Genomic DNA, 19,911 nt, shown 5'->3' with positions numbered 1-19,911 from the left:
TTCTGCTGTTATCTGGGCCATTTATTTTAATTTTTCAATTTAAAAATGTCATATTTTCTTTCCACAAATTCAACTGTGATTCGCACTCAGACTTATTATTATTTTTTTGTTATTTTATTTTACACACAGAGGAAAAACTCATACATATAGATTATCTGAGGCAATCCAAAATCGTTACTATTACAACTGTTTCAGTTATGGTGTAAGTTACATCAGAAATTAGTGTACTTAAATAGACAACAATGTCAGTGAAGGGCAAGATATAAAATATCAAAAATAATAAATGTTAAATGATATTTGATGTCTGAAGGATACAAAGAAAAATCAAGGTGTATATATATCACTGGTCAACAAAATATTTTGTATTGTGCATCACTAATCAATCATTTGATTTTGTTACATTATGTTAAAAAGTATGACAATATTATCCAATTGTTTGTATTTACGATGAATACAATTTTAGCAAAACAACAGTGTCAGCCATTTGAGTCAGTGATTTAAGATGTGGAGGAGATTACATTTTCTCATTATGAAAAAAAAAACCTTGAAAATGATATAGTTCTCTTGTCATGCATGTACAGTACATCCATTATTAGTAGACAAATTAGACGAACTAGTGAGTTTGAAAAGTGTATTTCAGAGGAGTTTCAAATCGCAATACCCAGAAGACCAGAAGTGCCCATAGTTGAAGAAACACAGGTACTGCTTATTTCTTCACTTGACCTCATCCGTCTCCTTCCTTCTGTCTTCTCAAGATCTGAACATTGTTTGAGGAAGCAAGTGAAGACAGAAGAGGAGACATGGCTGGCTTACAGGGAAGAGAGTGATCAGAGAACACAAGACGAAAAGGTAACACAGTTGATTTATTCTCAGAACCTTGAGACAGACTGTGACTTATGTGTAGAGTTTTCAATGCTCTCTCTCTCTCTGTGTTGGTCTCTCTGTAGATGCAGCTGTGGGGACGGTCAGTGTGGCCGTTGCAGGTTGCACTCGTCGTCACCTTGGTAATGTGCTCGTGCCAGTCGGCTTCTGCGGGCACACGGAGCCTGCGGGGACACACAGGTATGCCAATGCCCCGTTGGCTTAATTACAGGAGAATATGTATTCATGAATACATGATTTACTCTCAAACTGCAAGTCCACAGCAAACTGATCATTGATACTCAGAATCATTCACAAGTTCATCTCATGCCACTTGTGTTTTTGTTAATCAGACAAATATTTCGGGAACAAGTTACGCTAAATACACAGCATTTGTAATGTTGATTTGCACAAAACTTGTTGATTAGCACAAATAAATTGTCACTTGTCCCTCATTTTCTTTAAAAATGCGTACAGTGAGGCACTTATGAAGTGAATATGGCCAATCCGTAAATATTACAATACTCACTGTTTAAAGTATAATCACAATATGTAAATAATATCCATGCTAAGATGATTGTAGTGTGAAAAAAAATCACTTATCAACCTTTTCTGTGTAAAGTTATGAGCATCATCATTTTTTTTATGAATTTGAAAACTTGACATCTGGAAGGATGGGCGCATAGAGCAATGAAAACTATATAATATATTTTTTAATCAATCTTTTATCTTATTTTGATTGGTAAATTGAATAATTCAATTCAATCAAATTTATTTGTATAGTGCTTTTCACAATACAATGCTTATAATGCAAATAATATTTATAGATGATGTCAATAATTGTTGATATTCGTGTTTTTTCCTTTATTTTTCTCTATTATGGATGTTACTCATTATGTGAATAAGCTGTATGTGTATGTTGTCGGGTCAAAGACATATTTCCATGAGAATATATAATAAAGAGTCAAACTACATCTTAAAACAGTCATAAAAATGACAAGAACAAATTTACAGCTCATATAATACATAAGGTTTAAGTGAATAATTGTTGTAAGTGCTTTTATAAAATCATAAGCTTCAGATTCCTGCTTTTAAATCTTCCATTGTAAGTGCCTAGTCGCAATTTTCTTCGTATTTTTTTTGTGTGTGTTTTTTTGGTAATCAACATTATGCCACTAATGTTGGTTATTAAGCTTAACCTGAATCGAACTATTCCTTTAAATATTTTGGCCAGTGCTTTCAGCTACAGTACCAGTGAGAATGCAGTACATTTCATCGTTTGAATCCATTCCACAATTTTTTTTCTCTCCAAAATTAGTCTTGAAAAAAAATAATCTTCAGATTTCATCGACCCAGTGAGTGTAAACCACAGAGGATGTCAGTGAACCTTTTTTCAGCCCATAAAAGACATTAAACAAAGCTTGACCTCTAATATAAAAACATAATTACAGTTATTTCCGGTGCTGTCCTGTTCAGATTAAAAGCAGGTCGTTTGCGTCCGTATCATATTTATATGATAGTGCTCTTGCCCTGCAGTAACATTAAAACGGTCAGCAGCAAAGTCACTCTCTTCATTAGAGTTCATGCCTCTGCAGTAAAGAGTTTTTAGCGGAGGGACAATTTAGTAATGACTGTATTAATCTTGAACGGTCAGGTAATAAGCTCTTTACACTTCTGCATGCCTCTGTACACACACACACACACACACACACACACACACACACACACACACACACACACACACACACACACACACACACACACACACACACACACACACACACACACACACACACACACACACACACACACACACACACACACAACCCGTCTTCATGAAAAAAAGAGGGCGGGTAACTAAAATAATGTCCACTTCCCCACGCTAATTGACACCCACGAGCTAACTAATTCTGATTTGCATAATTCATGAAAGCTTCCCTCATGGTGAAGAAGTGACCAGCAGTACATAAATATTTTAGCATGCCAAAAGGTCAGACTCCAGGCTCTTTCGCTGAATCATTCATATTATGCAAAGTCCTTCCCCAATGTCAGCGTCGCTCCAGATAATTATCACACTTTCTTTAATTACGACTTCTCTTTGTTTAGTTGTTGCTACTGTAATGCAAGGTGACCTTTGGGCTGAGACAGAAATGCCACCAGCATCTCGAGCCGGCCTGACTGATGATGTTACTTTTCATTTTGATGGGGAGAAGAGGTTACTTTTCTAACGGAGGTGTTTTTAATCAGCACTGTGCTAATTACAGCCGAAGTGTGTTGTGAAGGTCACCAAAGTTTTCACATTTCATAAGTGGATGTCATCGCTGGTTTCAGCCCTATCCTTAATTTGAAGAGAGACTCTTGCTAATTGAGGAAAAATTGTTTGTTGTGAAATTGAATATTTTGAGGAAAACAAAAGAAAAGGGAGAAATGTTGGCAAAAAATGCACAAAATTGTATTGCCAACACTTTTTGTGATTCATTGCTCCTTTGTCAGGGCAGTTTCAGAGTGACTTTTTGCCTGGTCACATTGTGTAGCTTTTTTAAATAAAAAATATTTGTCATTTTAATGTAATAGAAGTGGCCTGGAGTTTTTGCACTGGTGACCATAGCCAATAAAAATCTCTATTAATAAAATATAAAAAAGCTCTAAATACACTATATGTTGTATATTTAAATATTGTTTGATTTTATAGATAATATTTTAATGTATTATAAAAAGTGTTTTATATCATCACTACCGTTCACTGTTTTTTCAAAGAAAAAGCTTTTATTCAGCAAAGATGCATTAAATTGACCAAAAGTGACAGTAAAAATGTTCACATTTATATATCAAATAAATGCTGTTCTTTTGAATTTTCTATTTATCCTGAATACTAAAAAAAATATCGTGGTTTATACAAAAATTTTCAACTGTGATAATAAAAATAATAACAAGAAATGTTTTTTTTTGTGTGCACCAAATCAGCATCATGTGACACCGCAGACTGATGTAATGGCTGCTGAAAAATATGAAGATTTTTGTTGTTGTATTTTTCTACATATCCTTATGAATTTGATTATATAAAAAATTATATTTACACAAACATATTATGCTATATGTGTGTATATATATATATATATATATATATATATATATAGTGTGTGTGTGTAAATAGTATCTTAATAACTTTGGGATTTAAAAAGAATAGCCTCTGCCACATTTATACCTTGAAAAGCAAGTTCTTCATTGCTGTGCCACTTGTGGCCACATGGTGGCTCTGAAGCTCCATAAATTCATTCACAGGAATAACCCCTCATGTGTCTGAATGAGAAGCGGTAATGGGTCATTTGTAAAGTTCTCCTGCGGAAACATGGACACTAATGGGAATGGATGGTCTGAATCTCACCCAAACGAGGCAAGGGCCGTTGACTGATGGTTGACACTGAAACCAGACTCTATAACTAACAACCACTTTTTCTTGTCTTGTGTGTCCTGTCATGCTTGCCCATGCTTGCAGGTAAATAGAGACAATAGTGTGCAAGCGGCTGCCTTTGTTCCTGTCTGCTGTAATAGGCCCTTATATAGCCAACACCGAAGGCCAACAAAGTCCCAATGCGCGTTGCATTTAATGAGTACACACACATTCACCAACATACCTGTATGCCTACACGAGCCATTTGTGGCCATTTTCGACACATTGATTCAGCCTCCAGTACAGTGTGTCAAAGTGAGTCGCCTGGAGCCAAAGGCCACCCACTCTGAGACCTCATTTGTGTTATGTGAGCTTTGCTTTGGTTTGTCTTATACTCATGACATGAAGATTAAACACACAAGTTCAAACGTCCATGCAACATTGCTCAAGCTTGTGATGACATTTGACACATCCAATTAAAAACAACAGCTAACCTGGAGCTATTTATTAACTGGCCTGAGTAAAGGAGGTGTGTGTGGAACATGTCAGCTGGCCTCAGGTAGTACGTTATGGGTGTTCTTGTTAGAAAGCTTGTTAGTTTCATTTTGTGTCACGCTGCACATTTTCTTCTGTCATGGACATAGACGTTCGTCTGTTACTGCATGTTCTTTCTTGAACGCTGAACCTGAGGTGTTATTTTGTGAAACTCGCATGCAGAATCTCTTATTTTAAATTAGGAAAAAACTATGGATGAACAAATTGAAAACAAGGTGCAATACAGCAACTCTGCATAGTGTTTATTGAACAGGAATGCTGTTATGATCTTGAAACTTTGTTTTAACTCATTTCAAATTATCAGTATTAGTATTATTATAATATTGCATGATCTATTTTAGCTTGTCTGAACCCTATACACTATCGTTGAAAATTTTGGGATCTGTTTTGTTTTAAAGAAATTAATCATTTTAATTCTGCAAGAATGCATTAAATTGATCAAAAGTTACAGTAAAGACATTTATTATGATGTTACAAAAATTATATTAACTTTATATTCATCAAAGAATCCTGGGGGAAAAGTTATCACAATTTTCACTAAAATATTAAGCAGCACAACTGTTTTCAACATTGATAATAATTAGAAATGTTACTTGAGCTATAGTATAGAAAAAAAATAATAATATAATATATATATATATATTCCTATGTACATACAGTGTCATATATATATATATATATATATATATATATATATATATATAGTAGGCCTATGAATAGGAATAATATATATTCTATTCTATATACATATATATATGCTGTATATATATATATAGAATCGAATATATATTATTCCTATTCATATACAGTATATACTACTTTTTGATTTCTTTTGATTTCTTCCACACACACACACACACACACACACACACACACACACACACACACACACACACACACACACACACACACACACACACACACACACACACACACACACACACACACACATCGAATAGCCATTTGTGTGGCTTCCAATTTATTTATGTCTTTTTTTTTTTTTAAAGAGCCACAAAAGAGACCAAACTTATGCTGTTGCTCTCTGTAAAAAATCCTGTAAAAGATTTTACCTCTGGGTCAGAGGGCAGGATTAATTGCTTTATTTTTAGCGCATATTTAAAAAAAACACAATTAATCTCACCAAATTAACACGTTACATTGACAGGCCTACCCTCAGTGCACTCATTGTCGTCGCAATCAACCGAGTTCCCTCAGAGTCACATAATGTCTGCCCTTTTGGTACTGACACGCCAGTCAGCTATTGACAGCAGAAAGACATGCTTCTTGATAAATCACACAACGGCTCACTCGCCTCGCGCTGTCAGAATATATCAATCGCCTGGCTGCCCCATCAGCTCAAGGTAATGGCGTTTAGCTCGACACCCAGATGCGTCCGCCACAGGGATAGAGACAGTTAGCCATGCTTGAAATCCTATTTGATTTCAGGCTGATCTGAGATTTATTACTCTGAGACCATCATAACAGCGCTTTAAAATCCAGAACAAGATGGCTATGGTGGAACGCTGAGCGGTTAATTCCAGTGTTGCGGTCCTGGAGGAGAAGCCGCGGAAAAAATCTCACGATTATCCCCGTAGTCTGCTCACTGTGCTTAATGGTGCGGCGGAGAGTTTTACAAATGACTTCGGCTGCCAAGTGTGTAAAAAGAGCCACATACAGAAAAAGGCTTATTCAGATGCATTTGAGCTGTTCATACAGCACGCATTTTGCATGCCTGTTTGGTCGTTATTAGTTTATAATGCCGCGCTTACAAGCAATCTTTTCCACTGTCTGAGATCTAATTTTTGTTGCTTGTTGGTTGCTGTAGTCTCCAGGGCTGGAGATGTGTCAGATGATGTTGTCTGAGTGTCCAAGATGTGACGCCTGCCTGTGTGTGAGAAAGGTGTAAGACATGAGTGATAGTGTGAGATCTTCATTCCTCTAGTTGGCAGCATGATTTCTCCGCACAGTATTTTTGTTAAATCCATGGGAATTGCTCATCAATTTGACTATAAATGACTGTTAATGATAGATAAAGGGTTGTTGTGTTACCCAGTGCTACTTATGAAGGAAGGGATTGCTCATGTCTTTCCTGTTATGCCAGTAGGAGGCAGTATGGCCTTTGTTCTTGGGGTCTGGTGATGATGGGAAGTCTTCCCATGAGTGTTGAGCCTCCAACTTCTTGCACAGCAATAACACAACTGTTTTATATGTCTTATTCAGATATTCACTGAATACACTTGCAATTACATTTAACCACTCTTAAATATAAGTTCCAATTAGCATTAAAAGGGTTTTAGTGACTGACTTGATATGAGCTCTTCTACTAATTTACTAATTAACTCTGGTTTTCAGAATATCATACAGTATATACAGGTGCTTTATAGGAGTAGATCTCAATTGGTTACTAATGCTTTTTTTGAATATACACTTTTAAAATGCTGGGGTTAGTCTTCTGCCAGTCAGTGTCACATGATCCTTCAGAAATCATTCTAATATGATATGGAGCCACTAAAGGAACATGATGAAGTAAAAAGAAAATGTGATGGGAGGTAAAATTATATGTCAATGCTTTTGCGTTCTCTCTCAAATGTTTTATTCTACTGAGAAACCTTGCTTTAGCTTGCAATATTTTTTTTTGCAAAAATTCTTTGCGAGTGAATGCAAAGCACTGAAATATGTTTTTTCCTTCCATCTCATATTTTTTACATCAACATGTCCCCCTAGGGGCTCCGTAATATGTGGATTTATTTGAAATAGATTTTTTGTTACAATAGAAATGTCTTTACTGCCACTTTTGACAAATATTATGCATCCTTGCTGAATAAAGGTATTAATAAAGAAAAACGATCAGTTCTTGCAGTCCCAGGGAGTTCATGACTTCACTCCAAATGCTACTGTGTGAAATACAAGAATTCTGATAAATTGATTTTAAGAAGGGATAATCTTCCCATATCTTTTGCTGTTGATCCAGTCCATGTTGTATCCAGTCAAACTCTGGTATTTTAGTGCAAATTAATTTAACAGAAGTGGACAGGTTCTCATTTCTTGAAAACCAAGAACAAAATTTCAAGTAAAAAGTAAAAAAAGCAAATATGACCCAGACCCATTTTGTGTGGAAACCACTGATCTGAATAACACTAACTTGAAAAACTTGTAATCTAAAAATAAACCCAAAACAAAATTCCCTTTAAAGAACAATCTTTATAGTTTAGTAAATTAAAAAGACTAACTTCAGCAGTCTTTTTAATGCTTTGTTATTTTAGTATTATATAATATATTAATATTGTAAAATATTTCTAGTTAGTTTTAGTAATTTAGCTATGTGCTTTCGTAAGTTTTAGTTTTGTTTTACTGTAATTAATAGTTTTAATAATGTTAATACAACATTTGTCATCTAATATCTGCATACATTTTGTTTTCAGCTTCATTTCAGTTACCAAAACGATTTTTCGTGTTTTAGTTTTTAGCTTGAAATTACAAATGCCTCAGATACAAAATCACATATCACTTTTTTCAGATAAAATTCATATATGTCCCAGGTTTCAAAAAGTCCCCCCACCCCCTCATCTCCAGAATACAGAGACACGCCATCCATCATTCATTATCTCTCCGATACCCATGCAGGATCCGACGTGAGGCCCCGTGGTGTCAGTCATAGTCACAGTTAGAGATCTGCCCTTATCTGTTGTTTATCCTGCGATGTCGGGGCTGACAGAGACCCTGGAGTGGCACGCGCACGGCATCCAGCCTGCAAACACTCGCCCCCTGGACTCCGCACGCTTCCTCTAATTAAAGCCCAGTCGGCAGGGTCCATGTTGGACAGAGAGGACAGGGTGAGGGGGGTAATGTGGCTACATGCGAAGCCTCAAGGAGAGAAGGCAGAGAGGTGAGTTCAGGAGGAAATGAAAAGAGAAGGGAGAGTAGAGTAGAAAGAATGAGGCCTCTCTAAGTTGAGGAGCACCACTTTTCCCAGGAGGAAGCTGTCAAACAAACTACACTTCATAGTGGGAGAGGGAGTTCACGGTCTGATGAAATGGGAACCTCTGCGTATATGTGTGCGCAGACCCGTCATGGCTGAATTAAGGGCGTTTACGCCATGTCATAATTACAAGATGTGCCATAGGAACACATAATTCCCAGTCCAAGGACGTGTGCAGCTCCGAGTAGAACGTCATGTTTTGTCATCTCGAAATTATGGTAATTACGTAAACGCAGCATTAGATCATAAAATTGAAGTGTACATTAAAAGAATAACAGGGTTTCATATTAGTTATGATTCTTTATTGCATTGCATTTCACTTAGTAAACATAAAAATGGACAGTAATACCGTTTTAATTAATTCATTTATTTGTTCGTTTATTTTTAACACATTTAGTACAAGAACTTGAAACTACAAATCAATAGCAGAATCACTCAGCTAACTGGTGCTGATCATAATGATTTGTAATTTGCATTTTGACTAAAATATTGTATGATCAATGAAGTGTTTGATCAAGTATGGCAATCAAATAGGCTTGTGTTACACTTCCCATAATTCTTTGTGGCTACAAGAGAATCATAAACAGGTGCATTCACACCATGTCGTAACTACTGTAATTACAAGATTCCAACTTGTAAAGTTTGTAAACTGTGAATTTTCTGAGTGTGTACTGCATGTGCATTTGGCCGTTGATGGTGTTGCCATAGAAATGCATAATTCAGCTTCAAGAAGAACATCTTGGTTGTCATCTCGAAATCATGGCGTGCAAAATACAAAAATCGTTACATACTTCATTCTAGTTAAACTGAAATTTCATTCAATATAAGCCAATGCAACATCAAAAAATTGAGATGTTTTTGGAACAAGAGGCACGTGCATTCATTTCATCTAAATAAGTGTCTGTGATTTGTGATTTTGCATTTGAAACATTACAGTGTTGTTTTTGTAAACTGCTAAAAATTGCTTTCAGTAATTGAAAAATGCTGAAATAAAATAAAACAAATATAAGATTAAAAAAATTTGTTCAAAAAAATGAAACAAAACGAAAGTTACCAAAAAAAAAAGTTTCCAAGTCTACTAATACTCTAATGACTGCTAGTTTACATTTAGTTGCAAAGTTACTTATAGTTAGTAGAATGTCTAAAGTGGACTATCAAAATAAAGTGTAGAAAAAGGTTGTGAAAAACCAGTGAAAAAAGTTGAAGAAATATGAATGATATTACCCAACACATACATATCAGCCTTAATCACTTTGTATCACATCGCAAAAGGAACTTCTAAACTTAAGTAACAATTTCATGACCTTTTTGCATTTCTTACTGTTGTGTATTGAAGACATGTTGTGACACTTGAATGTGTTTTTAAATGTATTTCCAGGCCTTGCTGGTCATTCCATTCACCTTTTATTAAATATCAGACACATTTCAGATTGACCTTAGGGGCCAGGCCGTATACAGAATGCATTTTTTTTGTTTCACTGCATTGCTTTTCCATTTTTTTGTGTTCCTTTTATGTAATTATGCAAAAGTCTATGAAAAAAGTTTTTGGTTATGGCCCCTATTTCTGTTCTGTAATGAATGTTTGCAAGCAATGTCCCAGGAGAAGGAAGTAAATCATAAATGTTCACCTCAAATACATGTAACCTGTTTGCTCTCTCTCGTGACAGCAGGACAGATGGTTATGCCACATAAAAATATATTAGGAAACCCAGAGTAACTATTCACTTTTGTATTTAAAGAATCCTAATGGTGTTTGAAAACTTCTTCTACACTGTGATTTAAATCATTTAGATATGTTTTTTTCCACAGCCATCTGTTATATAACAGCTCTAACTATGTTATAATGCATTTTGGCAATTCGCATTATTACCACATTGCAGCAACAATGAATCATTAGTTGATACTCACACACCTCCCTGCATAGAGAAGCCCTTGTTTCTTAACATCTTGGCTGTAATTGAGCACTCATGTTAGACTGGCTGTAAAAAAAAATCTGGTGCTTAATTTTTTTTTTTTTGCCACTGTCATTAAATATATTGTACAACCCCAAATCCAGAAAAGTTGTTAAATTTGATCTAATGCAATAAAATCAAGAATCTGTGATTTTTTTTTTTTCAAATTATCTTTAACCTTTGTTTAACTGACAAACTGTTTTCACCTACCAACTTGTAAATACTTGTTGTCTGATTCTCTTTTTCATGATGGGTCATACATTTTCAATAAGAGACAGATCTGTACTGCAGACAGGCAGTCAAGCACATCCCTTCTACGATATAGTGTCTAGAAACCACTCTGTTTTAGCATGTGCAAAATGAGGCCTGGCATTGTCTTGCCTCTTAGGAAAGATGTCATCTTGATGCCATTAAATGTCTCTTTACAATCCCAATATACGCCTCCACGTCAGTCACACACCCATACAAGTCACCCCACTGATGCACCTCCATACCATGACAGATGTTTGCTGTTGCACCTGTCGCTGATGAAAGTCTGGATGGTTCCTTTCGTCTTTGGGACTGAGAACTCATTGTCTTGGGATCATCTGAGATGAGCTCAGGCCCAGAGATCCCGCCGCCATCTCTGCATAGAACTGATGTATACATTTCAAGTGATTCAAGTGGCATTTCTTGATGCAGTGTCAGCCTGTGTTAAGTGACAATAGTTTTCCAAAGTACTCCTGCGCACATGTGGTTATATTTAACAGAGTTGCATCATGGTTTCTCATGCAGTGCCATCTGAGGGCTCAAAGGTCACGCACATTCAATAGAGGTCTCCTGCCTTGCCCTACACAGACTGGGATTTCACTGGATTCCCTGAATCTTTTCACAATGTTATGTATGGTAGAAGATGAAATACCTAATTTCTTTGCAATCTTGCATTTAGAAATGGGATTTTTGAATTGTTTGACAATTCTCTCATGATATTTGGCACAAAGTGATGAGTCATGACCCATCTTTGCTTGCAGAGACTGAGATGCTCTTTTTACACTCAATCACTATCCCCTCACCTACTTATTGTGGACCATTCTTCCAACTTTTTTGGAGTGTTACAGCCATCAAAATCTAAATTTGTTTGTATTTATCAAATTTGCAAATCTTTTCTTTGTGCTTTTACCAGTTAAATAAAGGTGAAAGAGAATTAACAAATCACAGAGTCTTGATTTTATTGCATTTTACAAAACTAGTGCAAAGTGCCCATGCAAAATCAGTTTTTGTGTGTGTTTATAGTAATTGTTGGTTTGGTGTGTTTGAGTGCTTATTGTAACAATTACACAGCAAAGGTCCAGTAACAAATTTATGTGTGCATGGTAGAAAGCAAATACTGATACTGACATAATGACATACAATAAAAATGTAAAATTGAACTACACGATTCAGGGAGCAGGCTACACAGTGAACTCAGAGAAAACGCTATGCTTGAGCAAACAGTTTGTGAATAGGCTACTACAAATGATGACCGTGAAAGAGACTGTGAACGCATTGAATAGGATATGTTTAGTTGGTGAATAGCATTGGCTACTATTACACAGTAGTGATAACGTTAAGCGCACCAGAAAAAAAAGAAGTAAACAGTGTAGCTGACTTACAGATTCAGTTAACATCCACAAATGAATAAACGCGACAATTCAGGGAACAGGCTACACAGTGAACTCTGAGAAAACGCTGCTTTCTTCGACCCTCTCTGTCTCTGGTCCTGCGCTGTGCTCACTTAGTGTGCAGTGTGAGAGGAGGAGTGGTCAGCGGCTAGAGCGGCAAAAGCCAATGCGTTCTTCTTTTATCGATATTTTTAACGATATCATTTCTAGTTCAAACAACGTCAAACTCGGCACTGCACTTACTCGTGCCCGTAGCAAGACACCTGTCAAGTTTGAAATCCATCGGACTAACGGTTCGAGAGATATGCGAATAACACACACACACACACACACACACACACACACACACACACACACACACACACACACACACACACACACACACACACACACACACACACACACACACACACACACACACACACACACACACACACACACACACACACAACATTCCTGTAATTTATAGATATGTCCCATCTTTTCTGGATCTGTGGTTGTAGATGCTGTTTCTTATATTGGGTGGGTTATTAATATTAACAGTTAGGGTTATCTTTTCTGCAGCTTCTTACCAGGTGAAGCAGGGAACCTGTGAGGTGGTGGCCATCCACCGGTGCTGTAATAAGAACAAGATTGAGGAACGTTCACAGACTGTCAAGTGCTCCTGTTTCCCAGGTCAGGTGGCCGGCACGACGCGGGCACAGCCGTCTTGTGTGGAGGGTAAGCGCTCTTCATGAGTGGATGATCTATGAGGTTGTTTTTCAAAAAACTTAAAGGTGTCATGAACTTTTTTTATTTTTATTTTATAATGTTCTCTGAGGTCCACTTATAATTTTATCAAGATTTTTACATCAAAAAAACATCCTAATTTAGAAGTAATAAGCTATTTTCTATCCTTTTTTTGACCCTCTCTTTCAAACACTCCTTTTTGATGGGCGTTCCACATTCAAGACTTGGAAGTAAATGCCCAGTGCTATGACTGGGTAACAGTTTTGCATATTAAAATAAGTAAGTACATGAATGGAGTTACCACGGTTATAATTGACAAAGGATGACTCGCTGTGTTTTTCGTGTAAACGGAATTATGAATGAATGTATCATTGTTTGTCACACTGTCGTTCTTCTAGGTTATTCATAGTTCATCCTTTTCGATAAAGTGAAAAACATATATATTGTCATTTGCAGTGTCGAGTTTTAAATAAAATGAAAATTTCTTCCGTATCCTATAATCCAGGGGTGAGCCTCCCCCGGGGGGTGCGGAGTAGGGCTGGGCGAAATGAAGATGTCAATCAATAGAGATTTTTCTAGTTTATCTGTATGTAAATATATCAGTGCAACGCAGGACTGCTGAAACACGTTAGAGAAGCCAAGAAACATGGATGAATGAGAAGAAATTGGGAGACGTGCTTGAGTTATTGGTGAGTTATTAAAAGCACAATAAACCAGTACTGGAAGAGGGCTTTCTGTGGTGCAGATTCAAAGCGTACGAGTGCTGAATTTAGTTTACTTTTGTGGCTTATTGCGCTTGAACGGTCTATTACACACACTTGTGTGTCAAAATGTCCGTCTTGGTGAGTATTCACGTAAACAAAGTCAGTTATGTCAAAGAGAAAGTAAACAGTTGGGCGAAATTATTATTATATTGGATCCATGCATGAGGTTTTAAAGTGACAGCACCCTTAGGGCCCGTTCACATATCGCGCCTAAAAACGCGTAGAAAACGCTAGGCGCACGCGTTCTCTTTTTTCCAAAGAAGCGCTAGGGCGGTTGCGCTCCGGAGGCGTCTGTCGTTGCTAAGCAACCATCAAACAAACCAGTTAGTAAACATTAATGTAAAACAGTATTATACTTACCAGTTATTCCAAGCTCCAAGGCTATGTGTCTCCATGCATTATGCCTCTTATTTGAGTCAAAATAATGAGGGCTTGACAAGTCATAAATTTCAGGAAAATCCCTGGACCGCAATGATGAGCCGTTCCTCCATTTAGTTCTGCTGAGGTAACAAAAATGGCGAGGAAGCTGATTGGTTGGTTCGTGTCACGTGACCTACGGTGCGCTTGCGGCATTCTGAAAAGTTGAGATGTTTTTATCTCGATGCGGCGCGGACGCGCCTGGAAAAAACGAGCGCGTCGCACCGCGACCGCGTCGCTTCCATTATGAGCGCGCAAACCGCGCGCCTCCATTTGAAATAATGAACTTGAGCGCGCAAAAGACGTGATATGTGAACGGGGCCTTATAGGCCTACGAGCTGCTGTTTTTTAACATTAATGTCAACCAAACAACAAATGAAAAAGAAAATCATTCACTGCTCAGTTAACTTCGGATTTAATTGCATTAATGCTGTAATATATACTATAGAACAATTCTATATAAAACAAATGGATTTAACATCAACATTTAATGTTAATTTCTTTTGTTTTTATTGTAACTTTATCTCTTTACACACTTCGCTCTGTTCAAGAATAATTATCCAATTGTATATTGTTTATTTGAAAGAATTAAAAAGTGCAGTTTCATGTCTATCCTTGTATTGTTCAGGTTGATATGGGATTTTGAAAGTAGTAAGTAATAAGTAATCCAATACTTTTTAGAGAGAGTAGTTAGTACAGTAATCTAAATACACTGTTGAAGATGTAACATTATGTATGTTGTGTTAGAAGGCAGGCCTACTGTCTTTGACTTTGAACTCCTTTATTTAAAAATGGTTGTCACTCCTGAAACTTTACAGTTTGTACAGTATGTGGCCAAAGACATAAAAAATAAAGAACAACAAATAATACAATGGCCCAATTTACCTTGGTATTATCATCCATCTCAGGTGATCCGTTCATATGTGATCTGCACAGGCATGTTACATTTATATCTGATATTAATATCTCCTGTGACCTGATTTTGCTAAATATTAGGTATATTTTGATATCATAGCCATGTGACAAATGTGACTACACTGTTCTCCGCTCCATCTCTTCTCTATTAGCTAAAGGTTTAGGACAAGAGAGTGTAGTATGGGTGATGAAGGAGGTTTAAATGTGTCCCTTCGGTCATGCCGTACGCTCTTAGTTATGAAGGCAAGAGGGCGAATGCTGGCAGCCATTTTTCTTCTTTGTCTTCTTTGACACCCGAGACAAAAGACCCCAATAGAAAGTAGGGAGGGCTGCACCAGGGGAGGTATTCCATGTTATGACTTTCATGGCTCTCTTTGACTATAGTTCATGTAATGACAAAAATGGGTCCTATGCACATTTTGTATTTTCCACAGAATGCTACAGGACTGTATTATGGAGGAACAAAGAGTCTGATGTAATTGAGAGAAACACAACCAAAAACTATTAAAAGAAGGATAGAAATACACAAACATAGGGATATATTCATTCATTGTTGGTAAGGGATGTTGATTAATTGTGTACATTTTATACTTTGATTAAATAATGTGAATGGATACTTTCATTATTTAGCCAATTAACAAGACAAATATATATATATATATATTTATAATGATATGTGTACTTATTGAATGATAGATATCAGTAATACTGTAAATATTATGAATGTTTTCTATTTCAATATATTTTAAAATGTCATTTATTCCTGTGATGGCAAAGCTGAATTTTCAGCATCATTCCTCCAGTCTTCAGTGTCACATGATCCTTCTGAAATCATTCGAATACTGATTTGGTGCTCAGTAAACATTTCTTATTATTATTAATGTTGAAAACAGTTGTGCTGCTTAAATTCTTTTTTGTGGAAATCGTAATACACCTTATCAGGTTTTTTTGGTTAATTGAAAGTTCAAAAGAACATAATTTATTTGAAGTAGAATTTTTTGTAAGACATTTTGTTTTGTATGTGGAACAAAATGCAGTTTCTTTTTCGTTTTCTTTTAAAAATATTGGTATACGCAGAATGACAGAGAGTTGGCTGGTTGTGAGCTCACATCAGAGGTCATGTTGGCTTTGTGCTATATAAGAGCGACTCAGTAGGATTGACCTGTGTTTTTTTGCAGTGAAGGAGAGAGCGGTGAGGGTCATTTTCCCCTATCAACACTGCTCGATCTCTAGATCCCTCAGGCTATCAGTCTCACCTTCTCCCTCAGGACCACACAGCCCTAGAGAGAGAGATCACATAAGAACATATTCTTGGCTTCTGAAGCGTCATAAATATCTAATACTCAGCGCACAGTTGGAGAGTAGCTAACTAGAAGTAGTGACACGACTATAACTAAATTTTTCAGTAGAGTGTCAGTAGCTTAGCAATTGTGTAGCTTTTCCAGAAAGAAGCATTTTTCCAACAAGTAGTGGTGTAGCATGATAAGCTTTGTTGCATGTTGCATGTGTGTAAAGAAAAAAAAAGAAAAAATGCATCTTGATTTCCACAAAAATATTAAGCTGCACAACTGGAAAAATTTTAATAATTAAAAGAAATGTTTATTGAGCAGCATATTAGAATGATTTCTGAAGGATCATGTGACACTGAAGACTGATGCTAAATTCAGCTTAATCATAGGAATAAATTACATTATAAAATGTATTGAAATAGAAAACATTAATTTTAAATTGTAATAATATTTCATAGGATTGCTGTTTTAACTGTATACAGTGAGCATAAGAGAACAATGATACCATTTAGCCATTTAGGTTTACAGTAGCTCATTATTTGGCTGCAGTTTAATGTACAGTAACTTAGCAAGCTACATGTTAAATGTTAAACTAAACACTAACTGTTTAAATGTTCTTATGCAAAAATACAGTTCACCTTTAAACAGTAGATAGTGGGAAATTACTTTAAACTTATTTTTTAAGAGAGAGAGAGAGAGAGAGAGAGAGAGAGAGAGAGAGAGAGAGAGAGAGAGAGAGAGAGAGAGAGAGAGAGAGAGAGAGAGAGAGAGAGAAATATGAATAATTGTGATGTTCCTATAATATATTACAGGGGGAACTTTAAGATTTGATTGCCTATGCTTTATTAGATTTGTTTTGTGTTGTGTTTCTCTGTTTGGCCATTAGAGGGCACTTTACCCATTCACATATCATTAAAGCATCAGTGAAAAGCTACAGAGGAGCCTTAGAAGAGCTGAAAGAAACTTCACCACTGAAACCTTAGGAGGATGAGCCATGAACTATACCTTCTTATGGCAAATCAACGATCAGAGTTCAATCAATGATGTACTGAGAACTTGGACTTTAAACCTCATTCAATGAGAATGTAATAAATTAGGGATTAAATATCTCTGCCGTCTGATGTATTGGTCCTTTGGGTCTCTGTTCTGGCTGGGACCGTATCTCTAGTCACTCCTCTGTGAGCTCTTGAGTCTCTGCAGGCCTCTGCCGACCTGCCCATTAAAATCTCATTAGAAGCAGCGAAGGGAAGGTGGAGAGCGATTCCCTTTGGCTCTCTGTGGGGAGATCTGCTTTACACTGCATGAGGGCCTCTGTGTGTCCAGGATTTCTGCTCTGCTTTGGGGCTTGAGGGGAGCCCCCTCTGAGCCTCTGCCATCTGTGATTTGGGAATCAGTGCTCAGCCACACATCCAGGAACTTCAAGGCCCTTTCTAAGTCCAACACTTTGTTCATCTAGACATTTGTCCACAGAAAGCTCAATAAATTACGCCTTTTGAAAGGAATTGAGTGATTGAAATGAAATATGTGAAATTAGAACATCTGTGTTGAAAGCTGATTGCCAGTGATTGTCATCGGTTTACATCATTATGCAAAAATATTTGACCTGAGTGTGTCTTGATTAACCAATCAAAATCAAGTGTTGCCATGTACTCCATATACAGTGATCCACACGGAGATCTGATCTCACCATCCTCAAGTCCATCTGTGATTACATGAAGAAACAGAAAAAACAGACTAAATCCAGAAGATCTGCGGCAAATCTGCAAGACGCTTGAAGAAACCGACCTGCAAAGCTACCTGAAAAACTATGTGCAAGTGCACCTGGACAAAAGCTGTTTTAAATGCAAAGGGTGGTCACACCAAATATTGATTTGATTTAGTTAATAGAAGTTAATTAATAAATAAAATCTATTTATGACATTACGTTTGAAAGCAACCTTACTTTGAAGCATTTTTACTCAAGCGTCTAAAACTTCTCACGGCACTTTAGCTTTGCAGGTCGGTTTCTTCAAGCATCGTGGAGATGTTGCCGCAGCTCTTCTGGATTTAGTCTGTCTCCGTTTTTTCTGTTTCTTCATGTGATCACAGACAGACTCGATGATGGTGAGATCAGATCTCCGTGTGGAGCACCGGCTGTTGTCAGACTCCTTGAGCATACACAAATCTCACTGGATTATTACAGTTGATGGCTAAAGCAATGTTTGGAAATGTAAACTGATATTGATATACTGATAACTGAAAATTGATAACTGATATACATATATAGATATAAAATATATGTGCCAATTTATAAGAAAATAAATAAACTGAAAATAAATAAATGAATAAACAAATAAACAAATTGCAGGTATTAGGATAAGTTTTTTTATTATCAAACACATAGGCTACAGTCCATTGTTTTTATAATTAAACCTAATTTTGTGTGCATTAAGTATCAGGCAGGCAAATAAACGACCTGAATCAAGTGTTATGCACTCCTTACATTTTATTTCATATTTTTCTTTACATTTGGTTTTAATTAAATATATAATTAATTATGTAAATATGTGCCAAATTGTGCAAAGATACAGAATGGTTGAACAATAGAATGATAGCTAGAACGATAGAATGATGGAGAGAAAAATAGATAGAATGATAGAACAATAGATAAATAGATAGAAAGAAAGAGATAGATAGATAGATAGATAGATAGATAGATAGATAGATAGATAGATAGATAGATAGATAGATAGTGATAACAAACTCAGTCCAGTTTGGTCAGCCAATTTAATTTGACTTTGTAGCTGTTTATCAATTCAGCCAATATCAATCTCCTTTAACATAATTGCTTTCAGGTTTTTACTTAATTTTCTGCATTGATTCCATCTGTTATTGCTGTGTCCTACATGAGTACGTGGGTTTAAACAGTAATTAGTACCACCAGTGTTTGCATGGATTAGATTGTGAATGGCATATGTAATTTACAACCAGAATGTACATTATTCCATATCTTGCGCCAATGTAAGGCTGAAGTTACATTAATGCAGTGGCAGATATGATGAAAACCCAAAGGGACTTTCTTGATGCACAGCGAGTCGTGTGTCGGATTCGTGAGCTGGAATGCCTGCTGTTTAATAAATAGGTCGTTGGGGTCAGGTGTGTTTCCTGCGCTTCTCTTCTGGCATATCCTTAAGGAGACAAATGTGCTGTTAGCCTGCAGAGACTGATACTGAATTAATACACTGCATTAATGTGTGTCAAAGGCAAAATCTGTAGCTAAGCTGATAGTGTTGTAAATTAGGTCATTTCAAGCTTTGTGCTGCCGAGACAGAGTGCTGGGTAATCTAATAGACGGGTATAAATGGATTTGGATTGATACTAGGGAGTTTTGAGTCTCTGGTGCATAAACCACAATGTGAGGTGTGTCTAGTTGGAATGCA

General features: G+C 36.5%; 1 protein-coding gene across 1 annotated transcript in view; it reads left to right on the top strand.

Annotated features, from left to right (window-relative positions):
* The window catches only part of tafa4b (TAFA chemokine like family member 4b), a 61,294-nt gene that overhangs the window by 16,560 nt on the left and 24,823 nt on the right, over window positions 1-19,911 (top strand). Inside the window, exons 2-4 of the mRNA XM_077203101.1 lie at window positions 756-849; window positions 948-1,062; window positions 12,943-13,098. Of these exons, the coding sequence (XP_077059216.1) occupies window positions 948-1,062; window positions 12,943-13,098 (271 nt within the window). The 5' untranslated portion in view covers window positions 756-849. The remainder of the gene's footprint in view (window positions 1-755; window positions 850-947; window positions 1,063-12,942; window positions 13,099-19,911) is intronic.

This window comes from Siphateles boraxobius, unplaced genomic scaffold (assembly GCF_051911475.1).
Source record: "Siphateles boraxobius isolate OS27281-9 unplaced genomic scaffold, OSU_SipBor_1 5, whole genome shotgun sequence".
Taxonomy (NCBI): domain Eukaryota; kingdom Metazoa; phylum Chordata; class Actinopteri; order Cypriniformes; family Leuciscidae; genus Siphateles; species Siphateles boraxobius.
The sequence above is the reverse complement of the archived record's forward strand: the minus strand, read 5'-3'. Positions and strand labels throughout refer to the sequence as shown.